At 50.6% G+C, this 18,629-nt stretch overlaps 1 protein-coding gene across 1 annotated transcript in view; it reads right to left on the bottom strand.

Moving 5' to 3' along the window:
• Positions 1-251: 251 nt before the first annotated feature.
• The window catches only part of HS3ST3A1 (heparan sulfate-glucosamine 3-sulfotransferase 3A1), a gene marked incomplete at its 3' end in the record, with an annotated part of 31,890 nt that continues 13,512 nt past the window's right edge, over positions 252-18,629 (bottom strand). The window contains exon 2 of the mRNA XM_080629585.1: positions 252-870. Within this exon, the coding sequence (XP_080485711.1) occupies positions 252-870 (619 nt within the window). The remainder of the gene's footprint in view (positions 871-18,629) is intronic.

Below are 18,629 nucleotides of genomic sequence, written 5' to 3'. Positions count from 1 at the left end.
CCATTGAAGGGAGCAAGAGACACCAACAGGACCAGGCTGCTGCTCACAGCCTCCTTTTGTGGATGGACACATCACCTTATCACTGAGAAAAGAAAGAAAACAAAGCAATGCCAAAAGAAAAATAGAACAAATCATGTTTCAGCACAACTAGTAGGTTTTTTTTTTTTGTATTTTCCCCCCCTCTCTACTGATATGTAAAAAAAATATATATTATATTATATTTTCCTTTTCTTAAATTATTTGTTTCAGCCTCAGTCCCAGCCGAAGTCCTGCCCCGTCATCTGGTAGAACTTCATGTTGAAGGGCCGGTAGAAGTCCCGCAATCTCTGCACCACCTCCTGGTCTATGTCGGGGTGGGTCCTGCCTTTCGTCTTGCCCAGGCAGTGGGGTTTGCTGCTGCCTTCCGCCTTCTTCAGGCACGGGAAGCCCTTGGTTTTGTTGAAGTAGAAGTGTTTGTCGGTGATGATCCTCTTGAGGCCCAGAAAGTCCTGAACCCGGCCCAGCTCCCCCGCGGGGTCGCTGATGAGCCTCTCCCCGCTCACAAAGAGGATCTGCCCGATGGGGAAGTAGAGGAGCCAGTTCTCCAGGTGCTTGGCGTAGATGCCAATCTGGATGGCGCTCCACGAGGTGTCGATCAGGCCCGTAGTCCTGTTTTTGAAGGTCAGGCTCTCAAAGGTGGGGATGTCGGGCTTCTTGGAGAGCGTCTGCGTGTAGTCCGAGATGGCTCTGGTCACGGGGTCCCGCACCACCACGATGAGCTTCGTGCCCTTCGACATGGAGGAGATGCGCGCCGGGGCCTCCTTGGTGACGAAGTAGCTGGGGGTCTTCTCCATGGTGATCTGCCCCTCCAGGGTCCTGGGCATGAGGTCCCTGAGAGAGGGACAGAGAAGGACACGTTAGTGCTGAATGCCCCTGGGGGGAGATGCTGCTGCATGCAGTGCTCCAGGATGTCCTGGGTACCAAGGGCAAGATGCTCCCAAGCCTGACACCTCCAGCCCAGAGCCCAGCTTTCCTTCCTCCTTATGTGCATTGTCCAGAGACCCATAGTGCTCTCATTCAGAAAAGCATCTAAACACACTCCTGACTCCCCACTTCCTTTACTGCCTGTCGAATTAGACCTAAATCCCTTTTGCCTATTCAAGGCCTCTAAGGGGCTTTTTGAGGGTGATCCCACCTCCCTTCTTTGCCGTGGTACTGTAAGAACACAGCACATGTCCACAATCCTAATGCCCCATCCCTGTAAATTCCTCCCTGCCCACATTGGGGTTTCCTGCACATTGGCTTAAATTCCCTGGAATAACAGTGGATTTCTGGAGTAACAACACTCCCTTCCTGCAGGGCACGAGGGATTTTCGTGGGCCAGGACGCGAGACTCTATCTTTTGGTATTTTCAAGGTGGCAGCAAGCTGATGTCACATAAAAATGTGCAGTATCAGCCCCCTGACCTCAGCGATTTCCTTCTTCCACCCGAAGTAATCCTACACTTTGGGAAGCTCTTGAGCTGGGAAAGGGTTTGGGGCTCAGGTCAGGTTCCATCCTGCTCCATGGTCTCCTTTATAGTTCAGAGCCCTCCTGGGCCAGGCGTTGGGTATGGTTTGCTAAAGGACCATAGGATTTGGACACGGGATAACCTGAGCTCCTCCATGTTAAGCAAGGCAAGCCAGGAAGGTGTAGGAGCCAAAGGAGCAGCTGTTTGCTGCTCCTCCTGGGTGCTCCTAGCTCTAATCCTTGCCTGCCCCTCCACATCCCATCCCCTTGCATTCCCACTACCCCATGTATCACTCCCAGACAGAAGCCAGCACCTACACTGATTCACACCATCATCATTGGGTTATACACAAACCCCTCATCCCTCCTTCCATGCTCTCAGCAGTTTCCCTCTCTGCAGCTCAGCCTCCTTCCAACGGGGGGGAATGGGAGATGGATGGGAGGTGGCTGCAGGTTCACCGCGGTGCCACCAGCAGTTCTCATGGCAACTGAGTCCTGAGGAGCAGGGACCTGCATCCCCCCATACCCTGACCCCGTGTCTTTGACCCCGCTGTGGTTGCAGCACCGTGTCCGTGATGAACGGCTCCTTGCCTGCCTCATTGTTACCGTCCTGCAGCAGCAACATCTGGTTTGCAAACCTGTGCAATATGCCAGCAAAATTAAACTCATCTATCAAAAAAAGCAACAATGAAAAGCCAACAACGGCTAAAAAACACCAATAACAACCAAACCCCAGGCTGAGTCGTTACGTTACAAATGAGGCAGCCAGGATTGACCTGTCCTAAAGCAATTCTGTTTGCAACCACATTAGGGAGAGGCAAAGGCATGGATCTTTGATGAGGCTTTCTGGGGGAAACTCCATGAATTTGGGACATTCAGGCTGGAGAAGGAATGAACTCAGGGGTATAAGACAGTGCTCATGCATCCTGGAGGATATGAAGACATAAAGGCAATCACTGCTGACACTAAGGGCGGCCTTTGCTGAGCAGACACACTATTCTATGGTGGAATTTGACATCACCTGACGCTTCCAAAAGTAGAAATGGTCCAGAAACAGACTGGGCAGCTCCATGGTGGATGAAATAAATCGGAGGCAATGAAATGTGAGAGTCCCCGAGCCCCTCCAGCTGACTGCTGTTTGTGCTATGATAAGTGTTGAAATCTCCGCTGTGTCTTCCCATGGAGGAGATTAACCCCTTTCGTGGCAAAGCTGCAACACAAAAGCTTTCTTCAGCGCCCAGGAATGAGCGTGCAGCTCCTCTGCCAGGGCTGGCAGGCAGGGACACGCCAGGAGCCACGGGGAATGTGCTACCACAGCTTTTGGGAGATTAATTAATTACAAAGGGCATCTTTCATGGACACAAACAGTTGCCTGGAGGCCTCCTCGGACTGATGGCATCTGGGTTTTATTGCAGAAAAGCCACTTGAAAAGACAAGAACCACAAAAATGTTTTTGGCAAGAGCAGCCACCAGCGAGCCCTGCCAGAATAAATGCATTCTGTTATTTTAATTTTAGTAGAGCTCGGAGCTTTATTTAATTACTTAATAGGGGAGGAAGACTTTCCTCAAAGGGAGCGTTTCGGCTCTGTGTGCATATTCGTAGTTGGCCTTTTCCACGTCCATACTTCCCAGCAGCGGTGTCTGAAATGGTCATTCCCGTGTCTGGCCAAAGCCCCTGGAGGTAGTTCATGGGGCTGCTGCTCACTGAGGGGTTGTGCCCCCTTCCCCACCCCATTGGGCTTCACAGGCCTTCACTTTGGTAATGGAACAGTTGGATTTGTGTTCCCTTGGAGCTGCTGCACAAATCCTCCAGCACCGGTGGGAGAGGTGCAGCTGCGGGGCTGGAGGGATGGGCTGGGGCTGATGCTGTGCTAGGGCTGAGCACTGGGATACAGGACCAGTGACGCACATGGAGCTGCGCTGATGCCCATCCTTGGCATCGGCACGTTAGGGCATCCCAGTAACAGACTCCCAACACTCAGACACTCCTGGTGTGGGAACCGATCTTTATTATGGCTTTTGGGTCTCTTTACGGACTGTAAGGATGCCTTTAAAAAGCTTGACTTAGAGTTTCCCAGGGCAAGCAGGGTGTGAGTTCGAGCCCTGCCCTGGAGATCAGAGTCCAGGAGACAGCGCCTGATCTCGAGTCCCTCTTCTTAACAGCTCTGGGGAAGAAGCATCGCTTTCTGTCACAAAACCAGAGTAACAAAGCAGGTTTCCCCCCTTACAAGCCTGAGCACCCTGTGCTTCTGGAAATACAGCTTGGAGGAACAGATGCAACGCTGTGTGATGCTGATACCTGCCAGCAGCCCATGCTGGGTACCCACCTCAGCTTCATCGGGGCCAGGAAATGGGTTAAACCAGCTGGCTGGCCTCAGCTGACCTGTGCTGCTGTCCCACCAACTCAAAGCAGCAAGGAAAGCTGGTGCTTGGCAAGAAGACAAGCATTGGTTGTTCCACGAATGAGATTCTGGGGAGGGGACAGCCTGCTTCGTGTAGGAGGAGCAGCCCCGTGCTGCTGTTTCCCATAGAGGTCACTGGATCCAGAACACTGGAGGTAAGTTTGCTGTTTGAAGTCCATCTGCTGCTTTGCTCCCAGCTGGACCGAACCATGTCCTGCCCACGACCTCCTGGGCTCCTTGGCAGCATGTGAGGCGTTAAAAGCAGCTGTGGATGGACTTGCTGCAAACCTTTCCCACATAAATCTAGTCCAGATCTCTCTGGAAGGGAGGCTGACATCGGCAGATAAGGGCAGCCCTTTAGCAGCCCTTGTGCCATCACAACCCGGAGCGATAAATAAAGCTGCTGTGATTACAGTGATCAGCCCCACGTGCTCTCTGGCCTCTGGTTAAACCTTCCCCTATTGTGTGCTAAGGGCAGGATTTGTCTCCTCTTAACCCCAGGATGTGAGATCCTTCTCCCCACCAGTCCTAGGATGACTTCCCCACCAGAGCCCAGGTATCCAGGCTGGATGGATTGAAATGATCATCCAGAACAAGGGGTGCCAAGGAGAAGTATAACCCCATGGTGAGCGCTGCCCTGTGTTGAAGCAGCACCTCAGCGGGGGGGTCTTGCTCACCCTTCTCCGTCCGGGTACATGGCCAGGTCTACCTTGAGCTCACCTGCAGCAGCAGTGAGTTTGTACACTTCCTGAAGTGGCAATTGCCATACAACTGAGGAGGATGCAGAGAATGGTTTTGGACCAGCACTGGGGTTTGCAGCGTACAGCAACACAACCCAGGGTGAATGAACAGTGAAGGACAAAGAAAGATCTCAGCAAACAGCCTGAATGTGCAAAGCACCATCAACCAAGTCCTGAGATGTAGAAAAACCACATCTGGGCATGTGCATGGCAGTGGCAACCTGGGGATGCTGTTTGTGTCCCTGGACCCCTCCCGCACGCTGCTGGTTCAGCTTGGTGCTCTCCCACCCGCCTGCAGCAGCAGCAGAGGCGGTGAAGGAGGAGCTGCCGCTGCTCCCTTCCCCAGCACACTGATGTTTACCCTTGTCTTTGGCCATGTTCCCGCTGACCTGGCCGCAGCCCCGAAGGGGCCGGCAGGCTGGGAGCTATCTGCTGAATAAAGGACGGGAATGAAGCAGGAATGCGAAGCTGGAGTTTCACACAGCCTGTTTACACAGAGCTGGGCTTTCCCGAAGGTGCTGCTGACTTCAGCTATCAGGGTTGTTCCATTACACAGCCTGCAAGTTGCAGCGAGGTGATGGCACACGGCAGATGCAGAAGGGCACTGCTTCCCTCCATGCATCCCAAAACACATTCCCTGCACAGCCCGGGCTGTGGGGCCCTTGTTGCAGCCTCCAGCTGCTTCTTCCATCGTTGCCACTAACCTGAGCAGTGTCAAGCAATGGGATATACACAAAGAAATGGTGGAGAAGGAAAACCCCCAGGCAGATGTTGGGAGCATTCAAGGAGCCATGGCTCAAGATGGAAACACAGAGGCTCCTTTAATTAGTGATATCCATTAACATCACATTAATGAATGTGGTAACAAACCCCTTAGAGCAAGCTTCAGAGACCAAAAACCTGCCCTCTGTTACTTTTTGCCCTGCTCAGCTTAACCTAACCACAGTTTGGTTTTGCTCCACATCCAATGGCTGGGATCTGGAGCAGCAGCGGTGGGAAAGGAAGTCTCTTGCGGTGTCAAGTGCTGTTTTGAAGGAAGTGCCACCGAAGAGGTCATCGCAGGAAAAACTCCATCAAAGCCAACACTGCTCCTTCTGAGAGAGCCCGACAACTGAGCTCTGCAGTCAGCTGTGGGACCCTGGATCCCACGGAAGAGCCTTTCCGGCAGGGAAGGGTCAAATCTGCTCCCAGAAATGTAACATGGATCAGAGGAGGATCGGACCCTCTCCCACCAGCAAACACCCATCCCTCATCCTGCCTTTGCACCATGAAGTGATGACGTGGTTAAAGGTTAACAATTATGTGGGCTTTGTGTATGGGAGGGAGAAGAAGAGAGGAAATACATCTCTGGGAGCCAGCAGCATCCAAGGCTGGAGTGAAACCCCCTCCATCAACCACCCGACAAACCAAGTGGCACCGAGCTGGGCACTGCCCTTCAGAGCCACTTGTCAGCATGTTCTGCACCTCACTCATGTGCTGCCTTCTGTGTGTCAAGTATTAGGTGACTGGCACGATGGTGGATGCTGTGGCAGGGCTGGGAGAGCAGAGCACAGAGGGAAAATGAACTGAGGGGGCTTATTTCACCTCTCACTTCTCTATAGCAATGCTGACAGTGTTTCCATCTCCAGGAAGGGGCAGGACGGTGACAGGCATGGAATGGGGAAACACAAAGCTATGGGGAAACTGAGGCACAGCAAGCACTGTGATGATGCGGCCTCATGCCCCCAGAGCATTGTGCATTGCTCCCTGCAGCCACCGGCAAGTTGGCTTCTCCTCCCCCCGTGTTTCTCTTTTTCTTCCAAATCACTTAAAGCAGTGATTCTGCAACAGAAATATGTAGTAAAAACCAAAACCTGCAATCACAGCACTCGCCTATCCCCCACGCTTGAGCCCACACTCCCAGATCTGCCATTACACCGTGCACAGGAGATGCTCGACACGAAAGATGCTCTGGCAAAACTGATAACTTGATGCAACCGATGGTGAGCTTGCATATATGGATTAAAATATGCTGCCTAAAGAGCTGAGTGCGTCCGTCCTATGGGGCTGGTGTCTCAGCCCAGGGGCTGTGCTGCCCTGGCAGCTCTGCCTTTGCTTTGATGAGCTGTGAGGGCACGTTGGAGTTAGTTGAACCTCCTGCTTTGCCTTGCGTTAGGTGTCGGGTGAAAGCATTAAATGGAAAGGTGCATGTCAGGAAATGGGTAAAAATGTACAGAAAAAACCTCCAAGCAAAGCTGTGGGACTGAGGGAGCTGCAGGGAGAGTGGCAAAAGATCAGAGAGGTCTGGAAGGAGAAAGGAAAATCGCTCATTGTTTTGCTGGATGTAAAATCAAATCCAGCTGATGCTAAAGGACAGTGTTGCCATTGGGTTTATAGAGGATGGACTGGGCTGAGGTCGAAGTAGGAGGCAGGAATAGTCCTGGGAGAAGACAACCTGTGGGTCTCTCCTATTCCTACTATTCTGCTGCAGTGGTCCCTGGGTTGTTTGCTCCCAGATGTGCCAAGGAGTCTCCTGACACCTTGGTGCGCTCCCTGTGCCCAGCTCAGCAGGATCCCTCCCAGGACACAGGGTTTTTACTATCCCAGCACTCCAGGGGGGGTAACAAATCAAAGCATACATGAGAACAGTGCTGGCATGAAGGGGCAGCTCTCAAAGCACATGGGGTGCGTCGTTACTTTTAGGCACACCCCAAAGCCCAGCCCTGGTGGTGGGCACAGCCTAAAGCATGGGCTGCAGGGATGGTCCCTGCTGGGTGCTGCAGCACAGCCCTGGCCACAGGCATCACTCGGGATAAACATGGCACAGTGTTAACGTGCCACCCCCCCACATCTTCCCACCTTCTCCTGTCACAGAGCATCTCTCCTCTCCTCATCCCTCCAAATCCAACCGCGCTGTGCTCGCTGCTGGCACCCAGTCAGCACCACCGGGAGCTCCCGAGCTCGTCCTTACAGCGGATGCTGGCGTTTATTTGAGCAAGTCTGGTATTTATGTATCTCATTACATCTGCAGGCGGTAGCATCTGTTTCCACGCTGTATCTGTCAAGCAGCATCTTATCAGTGGAGCTGCCTTCCCGTCCCTCCCTCCTCCCCTTCCAGTTCAGCTCCAGCTCAAGTTTAGGAGATGGCTGACAGCCTGACACCAGCACCCATAGCACAAACCTCCACCTAAACTGCAGCCCACAGGGACCCCCCAGGTTGCCCTGTCCCCATCCAAACCCCCTGCAGCAACCAAAGCCCCAAAGCAGGGTCCGTCCAAGGCAGGGTGAGACAGAAGGATGAGGCAGGTAGCTGTGCACATCTGGGCATCCATGCTGTGCCCATCCTGTCATAGGCATCTGTGAGTCCACCCAAGGGCTATGCCAGGCTCCTTGGGGGTCCCCAGCAGACATCCCCCCTCAACTGTACCGCAGCTGCAGCTCTGCTCCTTTGTGGGTTTAACCTCCCTGCCTCCAAAACAGGCACTTGGACACTAAACTCCAGCTCATGGGGGCAATGACCGCTGTCACCCCACCCTGAGGCCGCAGCCAGGAGGCCTCCTCCTTCCTGAAGGCTGGAAAACCCATCAAAGGAATGCTGCGGAGAAAGTGGCTTGTTTGCTGATAACTGCAGGTGGATGCTTTCTTCCTGCATCTGGGGAACGTGACCTGTTCCGGAAGCACAGGAACAATCCTGGCCAAGGACAGTGCGGCTGAGCCCCACCGACCACACGCTGATGAGACCCGGCAGGAAGAGGCAGTGTCCCCAAGATAAGGGGCTTGCTCTGCACCCGAGAGACCCCCCTATGAGTAGGCACACGTGTAACTTCACATTGGCTTCCCCAGCGCTGGAGTGATGGGGCTGGGGGTGATTTGAAGGGGCAGAGGGGCTGCAAAGGGGTCCTTGCTCACCAGCTGCCCTAGGAAGGGACATTGCACTAAGCAGAGCTAATTACAGCCCTCATCCTAATTGCTCTGATTAATTGTCACCAAGCAGAGCTGCTGCTCTGAGGGCAGCAGGTAAATGGGGAGCCCTGAGTCTCCTGGTTCCTATGGAAGGTGATGCTAATGACAAGAGGTGATGCTGCTGCCCCAGCATCCCGCAACTGGTCTGGGAGAAGGAACCCTGCTGAGAGGCTCCCGAAAAGCCACTGTGCTGGGAAGCACACCTGGGCATCTCGTGGAGACCGCCAGTGCCTAAGTGCTATCGACAGGCAGAAACTCTCTAATGCCATTAGCCATGCAAGCCATTGATTTTCTTTGCTGGAACAAGAAACTCACTGGGGCTGCGGCAATCACGGGTGGCACCGCTGCTTCCTCCAGGCTGACCAGCTGGGCCTTTGGGAAGGGGAGGTTTGTAGCTGTTTGTTTTCTTTCCAATGGCTAAAATGCCAAGTCATCCTGGAGCACTTCTGCATCCATCTCGGAGGATGCTGGGTCCTGCATTGCTGGTAAATCCCTGCTGTCTGCCTATCAGAAGCAGATGAACTGCTCCAGAGCCCTTGGCCATAGCCCCCTTTTACCACGTCTCCATCCTTTGAGATACCACCAGGCACCATCTACTTTATCTGCAGGGGTTGAGGTGGGTTCATCAGCCACCTCTGCTGCTGAGGAGTCTTGCAGTGCTTCCCTCCCATCCTGGCCATGAGCCTGCTCTTTATTCCAGCCCTAGAGCTCCCATAAAGGCACCCCAGCAGCTTTAGTGAGTGCAGTTTTGGGGTGTGCCATGCCCTGGGGAGCACAAACCCTGCCTTTCATCAGACCTGGACCCAGTGCTCATCACCTCCAGCAGTGGCCACACGCATTTTTGACCCCCCTGGTTTTACATCTCAGTGGCCTCTCCAGCACCAGGCACCTTTCCCAGTGGGAGCTTTACCCCAGCTTGGTTGGGCCTCCAAGCATAAGGCATGAGCTGTTTGCCAGATCCCTGCAGCACCAGCTAATTCTTGCAAGGGAACAAATCAGGCCCACAGCGAGTTCATCATATTTCCAATGTAACTCCCAAATGAAAAGTGATTCCTCATTTCCCGGATGGATTTGCTTGGGTAAATTCAGACTTCTGCTGGCTGGTTCTGTTGGCTCTTTGGTGCTGTTTTTTATTGTAACTGCGATGCCTCTTAATGAAAATAGACACTACTTCTGCTCTCTTCTACAAATGCCTCTATTATTCTGCAACCTGCTGATTCCCCTCTATCCCATATTATGCCAAAGAGGATTTCCAGCTGAGACAATGGGCATGATCCTTTCACAGCTCTGCACCCTCCTTTTCTCCTTTGCACATGCACAAAGCACAGATCAAGAGCTCCCAGTCCCACTCCCACCATGCATGGGAGCAAGTCACTGACGGAGTGGTGGCAGAGGACAATCAGTGCATGGCTGGAAATGAATCCCATGAACCCAAAGCAGAGGCTTGCTGGGAAGCGCATGCCCTGTTTGCCCTTTGCACAGGAAGCTCACAACCCACTTCCATCACACAAAGGGATGAGGAGGAGTCACAGCCCTCATAGCAACTGGCATAGACTTCAACCTGGACCTCATCCTCCTAAGTTCTACATTAAAATACCCAGCTTGGGGACCTGCATCACAGTTCTGAATGTGCAGTGCATTTTTTGTTCTTATTAAACAGCCTGTATGGGCTGATCTTTATCCCCAGCTCGCCGTATGTGACAGAACAATACATGGCACATGCTCTGAAAAGCTTACAGAGTAAAGAGAAAAGACTGGGGGATGGGGATAAAAAGGGCATAAGGGACCCAGCATCTGATATAATTAAACCTCAACCCAGTTCTTCTTCCCTAAGGGCACCCCTGAAGTGTTACACATGTACACCCCCCCCAAACAGCACCCCAAATGCTGCCTTGGAGGGACCAGAGCCGCACTTCCCTGACCTGTGCCCAAGTGAACCCTCTTGATGGGCTCAGCCTTGGGGTCCCAGGACAGAGAGGTCAATCCTGACCAATAACCATCTCATGTCCCTCTCACGTGAGGATCATTTCAGCCCTGACTAAGCAAATCATCTTAAAGAGGAAGGTTAAAGAACTGTTTGTTATTGGAAATGTCTCCCTCTTTAGGATTCATTTTTTGATAAATTAGCTTCAGCTTCATTACTTCATGATATATTTCCCTTGACATTTAATTATACTTACCCCAAACACATTAAGCCAATCAGTCTGAACAGCTTCTTATTAATATGCAAATTTCTCCTTTGAAAAGCCATGAATCTGTGAAAAATCTCTTTAAGGCTTCAATTAGGCCCATTTGGGAAGTTGGGAACCCTCCGAAACACCCTCCTACTCTAAGGCTGGATTGGATCGAGGGTGCCCAAACCCACAGACACTGACCAGTGTGTGGTTTTGGGATGGGAGAAGGGGCTGCTGCCATCCACTAAAGCATCTTCACTGCCCTGGAGCCAGGGAGATGGGAAGTTGAATGTTGCAACCAACAGTGTTGGTGGCTTATCCCCATCCCATTCTCTGTGGGAGCTGATGCTTCTCCTCTCCACCAGCCCTGGAGATACAAAGGTCCTCCACTGAGGACCACAAAGCTGCAGGGGGGGAGCTGCAGAAGATGCAATGAGATCTCAGCCCAGTTTCTAGCAAAACAAACAGGAACCCAGCTCCCCAGGAGCCATGGGCAAACTGGACTTGATTTGCATTAGGCAAATAAATGGAACCACACAATTAACCATCTGCCCTGGAACAGATTTAGGTTTTACTTTAAAGCATCACTTCAGCCTCCCTCTGCTCTCGGATCCATCTGAACGCCGCAGGATTTTCTACTCGGAAACCAACAGGGAATAAGTTCACTGCATCATTCCTATAAGTAACTGGAGAGAAACCTCAGCGTAGGTACTAAAGCCTCGGCGGCCTTTGGCCTCCTGGACGTGCTTCCCATGATTGCACCACCACAAAAAGGCTTCAAAACTTTCCAGAATCTCCAATTCCCACCAAAAGCCTTTATTTGCTAAACCGAGATGATTTCCTGAGTAACACAACGTCTTCTCGAGAAAAAGTTGCCCATTTCATCCTGTTTCAAAATAGCTTAAAACCAAATACGATCGGGTGCATTTGATTTGATTTAGACATTAAGATCGGAAATACATCGCAATCAGTGTACTATAGAAATAGTCCAATTTTGGAAAACTGCTCTCATGAGCCATAAAGAAACCCAATTTACTATGCACCATAATAAAAATATCTCTTTTAGCATATAAATCAAGCCAAAGTGAACAGATAAAGAAAAATAAACTCACCACCCCCCTTTGGTTTTTGCCCAAGAGCACAGGCAAGCCCTAGGGAAGGGCTCTCCTGCCCTATATAAATATATGCAAGAGCAAATCTGTTAAAAATTGTAGCCACCACTTTGTTTTCTAAAGGTCCCAGTTTATCCTTCGGCAGAAGAAGGAGGGCTGGGGAGAGGTCGGAGAGAAACACAATCCTTTCCTGTATAAACAGTATAGCCCGCGCCGATTTTAAGGGCATCATATGGTATATATTTTATGTGTGTATAGAGAGAGAGAGAGACAGAGATTTTTCAAGCCAGTCAGAGACATAAAGTGATCTTATATCATCTAAAACCAACAATCATAGTTGGACTTCTGGCAGTTTTCCTTGCAGTCATCCCTGCCACCCCCTGCCCCTTCCCCCATGGGCTGCTGGTGCGCGCTGCCGTCTGCCCCCATTATTTTTCACAAAGGCATATAAATCACTGTGGAAACTCTTATTATCTTATTTTCCCTCTGCTTCCCTCTTGTCTGTTTTGAGAGAAATTAATGCATTTGTCTCCAGAAAAATGTGCCGTCTCTATAATTCAGTTTTAAAACAAGCACAACTAGCAAATGGATAGACCTTGGTTAGGAGACTCATTTTTCATGCAAGTAATTGAACCCTTCCCTTCGATTTTTCCTTTGGGTGTTAAAGACAGCTGATGCCTTCCTGGAATTTGCTGAGGTCTAAGAAAGGTGGAAAGACAGACGGACGGATGGAAAAAGCAGAAGAGAGAAATAAAGAGAAGACAGAGAGAAAGGAAAAGAAAGAAGAAAAAGATGAACAGAAAAAAAGGGTGAAAAAAGAGAAAGAAAAGAGAGAAGGAAGGAGAAGGAAAGAAGGAAAGAGAAGGGAGAAAGGAAGAAAAGAAGGAAATGAGCAGGAAAGAAGAAGAAAAATCTGAAGCACATCTCAAAGCATCATCTGCCTCTGTAGGGGAAACTCTGGGAAGCCCCAGGAGAGCATCCCAGCCAGGATTTTCCCAATAGCCAGCAGTGCTTTGGTTTGGAAGGCTCCTCACCACCCAGGCTGTTGAGCAAAGCCATCTCTCTCATGCACCCCAACAGCCTCTGCCTTAACCTGGCCTTCTGCCGCCTTGAAGCCTGAGGGCGATCAGCCCCGTTATGTCCTTCAAGCCCCTCAAGCCCCAGATGTGACATGGGGGAAGTCCTCTCCATGGTTAATGCCAGAAGTTTTATTCCACTGCCTCTTTCTGCATCCAAAACTCAGGGAATTTCCACTGCTTCCTCCCCTTCCTTCCCTTCCTGTGGGGCACACCTGCCCCACAGCACCCACCACTGAATGGGAACACAAATCACCATGGTCCTCCACACAAAGTCCCTCAGACAAGAGTGTGTTTTCCCAAACCACAGAAATCAGAGCCAGCTTTAAAACATTCCCCATCCCTTGTGCTGTGCGGCTCCTGTGAAGAGCAAGAGACTCCCTCTAAGAACAACATGTACAGCAAGGGCTCCTGTTCAAAGCGATGCTCATCCCAGCCACAGCCCCTGGATCACACCCTGATCTCTTATCAGCTCCGAGGCCCAATGCTCCACTCGTGCAGAGAAAGTCAAGAATAATTCCAGAAGAGCCACAATCAAGTGAGTGCTCAGGCCAGCAAAGTCTATTGTTCCTTTGTCTCTCACTATATTATCTCTGTCCCCTGGGAGCTACATTATTGCCTGCAATATATAATGTGATTTGCTTGTTTTCCATGTCTGCCTCATTTTTCTTAGGCACAAACACAGGTGCACCGTCAGCCACGCACACCCACCGCAATGCATGCGTCCTTCCCATGGAAGAAGAGGAAAAGGATGGGAAAGGAGCAAGGTTGAGAAATGAAGCTGGAGAGAAGGGGAACAAAATGTTGCCTGGAAATGGGAAGGACACAGAAAACCACTGAATAAAGGTGATTCAGGAAAAAAAGGTGTTCCTCCATCCCTCCTGGGCAGAAATCCCACTACATCTCAGAGACCAAAAATCAGGATGCAGTCAGTGCAGGAAGTAAAATAGCTAAATTAAAGCAGCTGAAGATGGAAACAGGGAAATGATATTGGAAATGGGCAGCGGGTGCAGCAGAATGAGATGCACCCAGGGCACAGGGACACTCCTGTATCCCTGCAGGTTAATGGACCAGCTGCCCGCGGGGTTTGCTGGGAGTGAGGAGGTGGGCTTTCTCCCTTCTCTGCAGAGATAAAAGGATCCAAGATACTGTTGTGGAGTCCTAAACAACAGGATTATTAAGTTCTGGGAAATACTGTGACATGCCCTACGCTGCTGAAGATGCTGCGCGTGTATCTGTGTGTGCATGTGTGCGTGAGAGCTTTAGGAAAGAGCCAGCCACCTCAAAGAAGCCCGCTTTTGAGAACAGAGGTTGTTTCTTATATTATGCTGAGAAGTGACTTCTTTATATATCACTACTCATTTCCTCCTGCTGCCAGGCCAAAAAAGCCTCTATCTGTATTACAAAAAAGGGAGCCTGACCTCTGGCTATGATCTGAAATATATGGAATCACACGAGTTTACCCTTGCAGTCGTTCTTCATCCTTCCTGTGCCAATTCTTTGTCCTTTTGCTAAATGAAACTTTAATGGCTGGGAAGGGCTCCCTGCTTCCATTCCTGGAGCAAAGCAGCCAAGTACAAAGAGGGCAAAAGTCTCCAGAAAACGGAAAGCTTCAAAAGATCCTTCCTAACCTAATTTGCAAGTTCTGGGCAAGGCAGGGGCTAGTGCAGAAGGAACCTCGCTGAGCAATCGCACCCCAGCCTCCTCCAGCCCTGCAGGCTAAGAAGGGCTTTTAGCCACAGCTCACAGTGTTGGCACATCAAGAGCTCTTTTCTGTGCTCAGCTATTCCACCTCCTCCCAAGGAATGAATTACTGTCTAACCTGGTGTCAGAGTCATCTGATGTATTTCAGGACGTTTTAGTTGATAGCAGATCTAAATCTCATCAGTAAATTGTGCATATCTAGCTCAGGTCCGGCTCCTCCATTGCTTTGTATCATGCTGAGCTTCACATCACTGCACTGCAGAGGCTGTTCCTTGGGCATTAGCATGACATCAAGGTCTTCTAAGAGTGAACCCAGCTCATTAATGTAAAAGAGAAAAGAGAGAAAAGTGCTCTCCAGAATATGAATAGATGGAAAAAACCTAAACAATTAGTGACCTCAGCTTCCTAAGTCAACCTGAGACATTTGGGTCCAGGCCAATAAACCCTCATCTTTCTCACTCAGCACCAAACTCGCATGGGATGGGGGTTTCAGATCATCTCCTAAAGAGGCCAGGTTGGACAGAACCTTGTGTGACATGGTTTAGTGTGAGGTGTCCCTGCCCATGGCAGGGGGGTTGGAACTGGATGATCTTAAGGTCCTTTCCAACCCAAACCATTCTATGATTCCATGACTCCCAGCCTCTCATTATCCAGAGATGCTCTGCTTAGCAAAACCCACTCTCGTCCCCTCTTCATTTCTCAGCATCCACAAAGAGAATAAAACCCCCAGTGTGCTCCCTCTTTCACTGAAGAAAATGCAGGAGAAACTAGCTAAGCCCACACTGATACTCCAACAGCAGCAGGGATTTCAAATCCACCCTGGCACCAAGGCCCACTGCAACAGTCAGGCATCACCCCATGGTTGGGACAGGGGGTCCGACCTTGCAGGGCCCTCAGCATAGGGTGATCTTTCCATTCCGATACAGAGATCATGGCATGGCTTTGAAAACTGATTCTGTGTCCTGGGAGACCAGGTCTCCCCAAAAAGCACCGAGATGTCTGCTCTTAAACCACATTGGAAAGCCCAGACAGGACCCCTGGAGATGAAGATTTTGAAGTGTGATCAAAGAGACTCATAGAGATAGCAGGAATTAATGCTGCTGCAAATGCACAGCAAAAGCTTCTTAGTTATTCCAGTGGGGCTTTTTGCAAAGGGGCCTAAGGGAGTTAGGCACTTAAACCTCACTTGGATCCTTTATTTAGCTTGCAAATCCTGCGCTGGAGTAGTGCAGAAGTGTGACCCCTGAAGCAGTACTTTCCGAGCGTGTCTGCTTGAGGGAAAAGCTGAATTGATTCTGGCTGTGTTGGTGGCCTCCTGCAGCTGCTCCTGCTCCGTGGTGGAAACAGTTGAGGGTACAATGTACTTAAAGAAATAAATAAGGCACCACCAACACACGGAAACCACATGGGTTCAAGGGGAATCGCGGAGAGCAGCTCCAGCTCTGATTGCTTCCACAGGGGTTAATGCTGGTCATAATGCGCTGGAAGATGCTGCTTATGGCCAGTCCAGACTGTGAGAGTGACCTCCAGCTGGGTGAGCAGCATCACGAATCCTCTCCAATGGGATTCACCACAGTCTCCAAGAGACCTGCAGGAATCACTTATGAGTTTGGTTATTCCTCACTGTTGTGTATCCCTGTATGTTTTATTTCCTCCATCACCAGCCTTTTACAGTTAGAAAAGAAGACCCAGGGGGTTTTGTTCCCCAGATGGTTGCATGTTCGTCGTGTCTTAATCATTCCCACTACCGCTGCTAATGCTATCATAGAGGGTTTACAGCTCCAGCAAAGCAACACAAGGAAGCCGGAAAAAAGGCACAAACAATAAACAAAGAACCTGTTCTCATGCAAATGTTCCTCACGACAATAAGGATAATAATAATAGTTAAAAAAGAAGGGCAGATGAGAAATGCACACCATGGTCTGGCCGCAGTGAATGCTTCCCAAGCCTTCCTGCAGGGTTGCCTGGCTTTCATTTCGTCCCCTCCATCACCACAAACTGAACAGGGAGCCCCATCCGCTGAGCCCCCGGCACAATGCAAACGGGTTTGGTATTGTTGGGAAACACGGCACACATGTGACGTGCTATTGTCCCTAATTTGATTAATGAAGCCATCACGCTAACGGGGCATTCCACACACCAACCCCCCACCCCAGCACCTTGCTACTAAGCCGTGCCAGGAACTTCCCATCAGAGCAATAATTCCCCAGTACTTGCCTTTCCCAACCTTGTCAGGTAATTGTTTATGAAGAGATGAATGTATACAATAATACTGGGTGAAGGGAGCTGATGTATGTGGTGTTAATGAATGAAATAATCAGTTTGGTAATAACTGGCATGTGTATTTGTCAAAAGGGAGCCAGCAGGACATTAGCATTCTGCAGCCACCGAACCTTTATCTCCTGGTCTTGTGTTTGACAACCGCCCCCAGATAGTCCATGAATAAAATACAGAGTAGTACCCAGACATAATTAAACTGCCAATGTGGATGTACCTAAATGAACTTGATATCTTAATGACAGTAGATAGCACGTGAATAATGAAGGCAGCATGAAAGGGATGTGCATAATGAACACAGACATCCTGGCTGTCGCTGAGGAGCTGCCCACAGGGACCGGCCTCGCCGACAGCAGCTCCCAGACCCCCTCGTTAGCACACAGGGCATTGCCTGTGCTCCCACACATGGCCTGGGACCCGTGCCATGGCTCATCCGCACTGGTGTTAAGGACAGAGTGCTGTCACTATGGGGACAAGGGTCCCTGCATTGCTGGCCAGGCTGTGGTCACTGAGGATGGGGCTCTCAGACCTGCTGGCACATCTTACCCTCCCTCCTCCAGAGATCTAACCCTAACCCTTACTGCATGTGCTCCTCCAGAGGCCTCTGACACGCTGCTGTGCAGCCCAAGGGTGATTTTAGAAGCACTCAATATGATTAAATTACCAGACGTGTTCCTTTTTTATCTGTTTTCAACATGGGGATTGTTCTTCAGGGGAGAAGCCGCTCCTTGGGGACAGCCTGCTCAAAGCATGGATAACATGTCCCAGGATAACAGCAGAGCCACAACCCCTCCTCATCCCCATCCTGCACTGACATCAAGCCAGATGCATCCTCTCCCAGCACCCATGGGTGCAATCCTGCCTCCGGAGGATGCTTGGCACCATCCCAACTGTCCCTACAAAGCCACTCCAGCATTATGCTGCTGCTCCAGGGTGTTTGCTCCTGAAAGACAGGCTCCAGCCTCCTCCTTCACACGCCACACCGCTCAGAAGGTAATTGCCACTTATTGCTCTAATGGCTCCAATTTTAGCAGCAAATGAGCGATGTACAGTAAGTATCAGTCTTATTAAAGAAATAATAATGGGAAACTAGAGCACACGCTCCAGGGAAGGAACACTCCCCCGTTACACAGGATACAGCCGTGCTGGTGTTTGACAGCAGCACAGTCCCTCCCTGCCTGCTGCTCATAGAACTCCGATGTGTTTGAATACAATCAGTTCAGCGCATAGGAAAGCAACGGGCTCAATAGGGCTCAGCTTGCTCTGTAATGAGCGAATTGACTGTGGTTCGGAGATTAATGTGAAGCCAGCAAGGGAAATGTGCACGGGAGCAAGTCCTGTCTCCCTCTAAAAAGGGAATAAGGAAAAAAAATGCTTAATAAAAGCAGGTTTGGGGGAAAACAGCTTGAAACCAGCAGACAACACAGCCTGGACCCTCACAGGGAGCAACATGGGGAGTAACACAGCAAGTTGTGATGCAGGATGGAGTAATGAGATGGGTTTAACAGCACAACTCCTGCTTGGGCTGAGAAAAGGTGGCACCAGTGTGGTACAGCCTGCACAGGGAGGCAACAGAAGGAACCTGGGCACATGCACATCACAACCAAGCAATAACAGTCACCATTAGAAAGATGCAGCCAGAGTTCTGGGTTCTCACTCAGTGAAACCTTCAACTGCACTCTGCTCATTTACCACCACTATTTGGCCCTGACTG

Source organism: Psittacula echo, assembly GCF_963264785.1.
Source record: "Psittacula echo genome assembly, chromosome: 14".
NCBI classification, from domain to species: Eukaryota; Metazoa; Chordata; class Aves; order Psittaciformes; family Psittacidae; genus Psittacula; species Psittacula echo.
The sequence above is the reverse complement of the archived record's forward strand: the minus strand, read 5'-3'. Positions and strand labels throughout refer to the sequence as shown.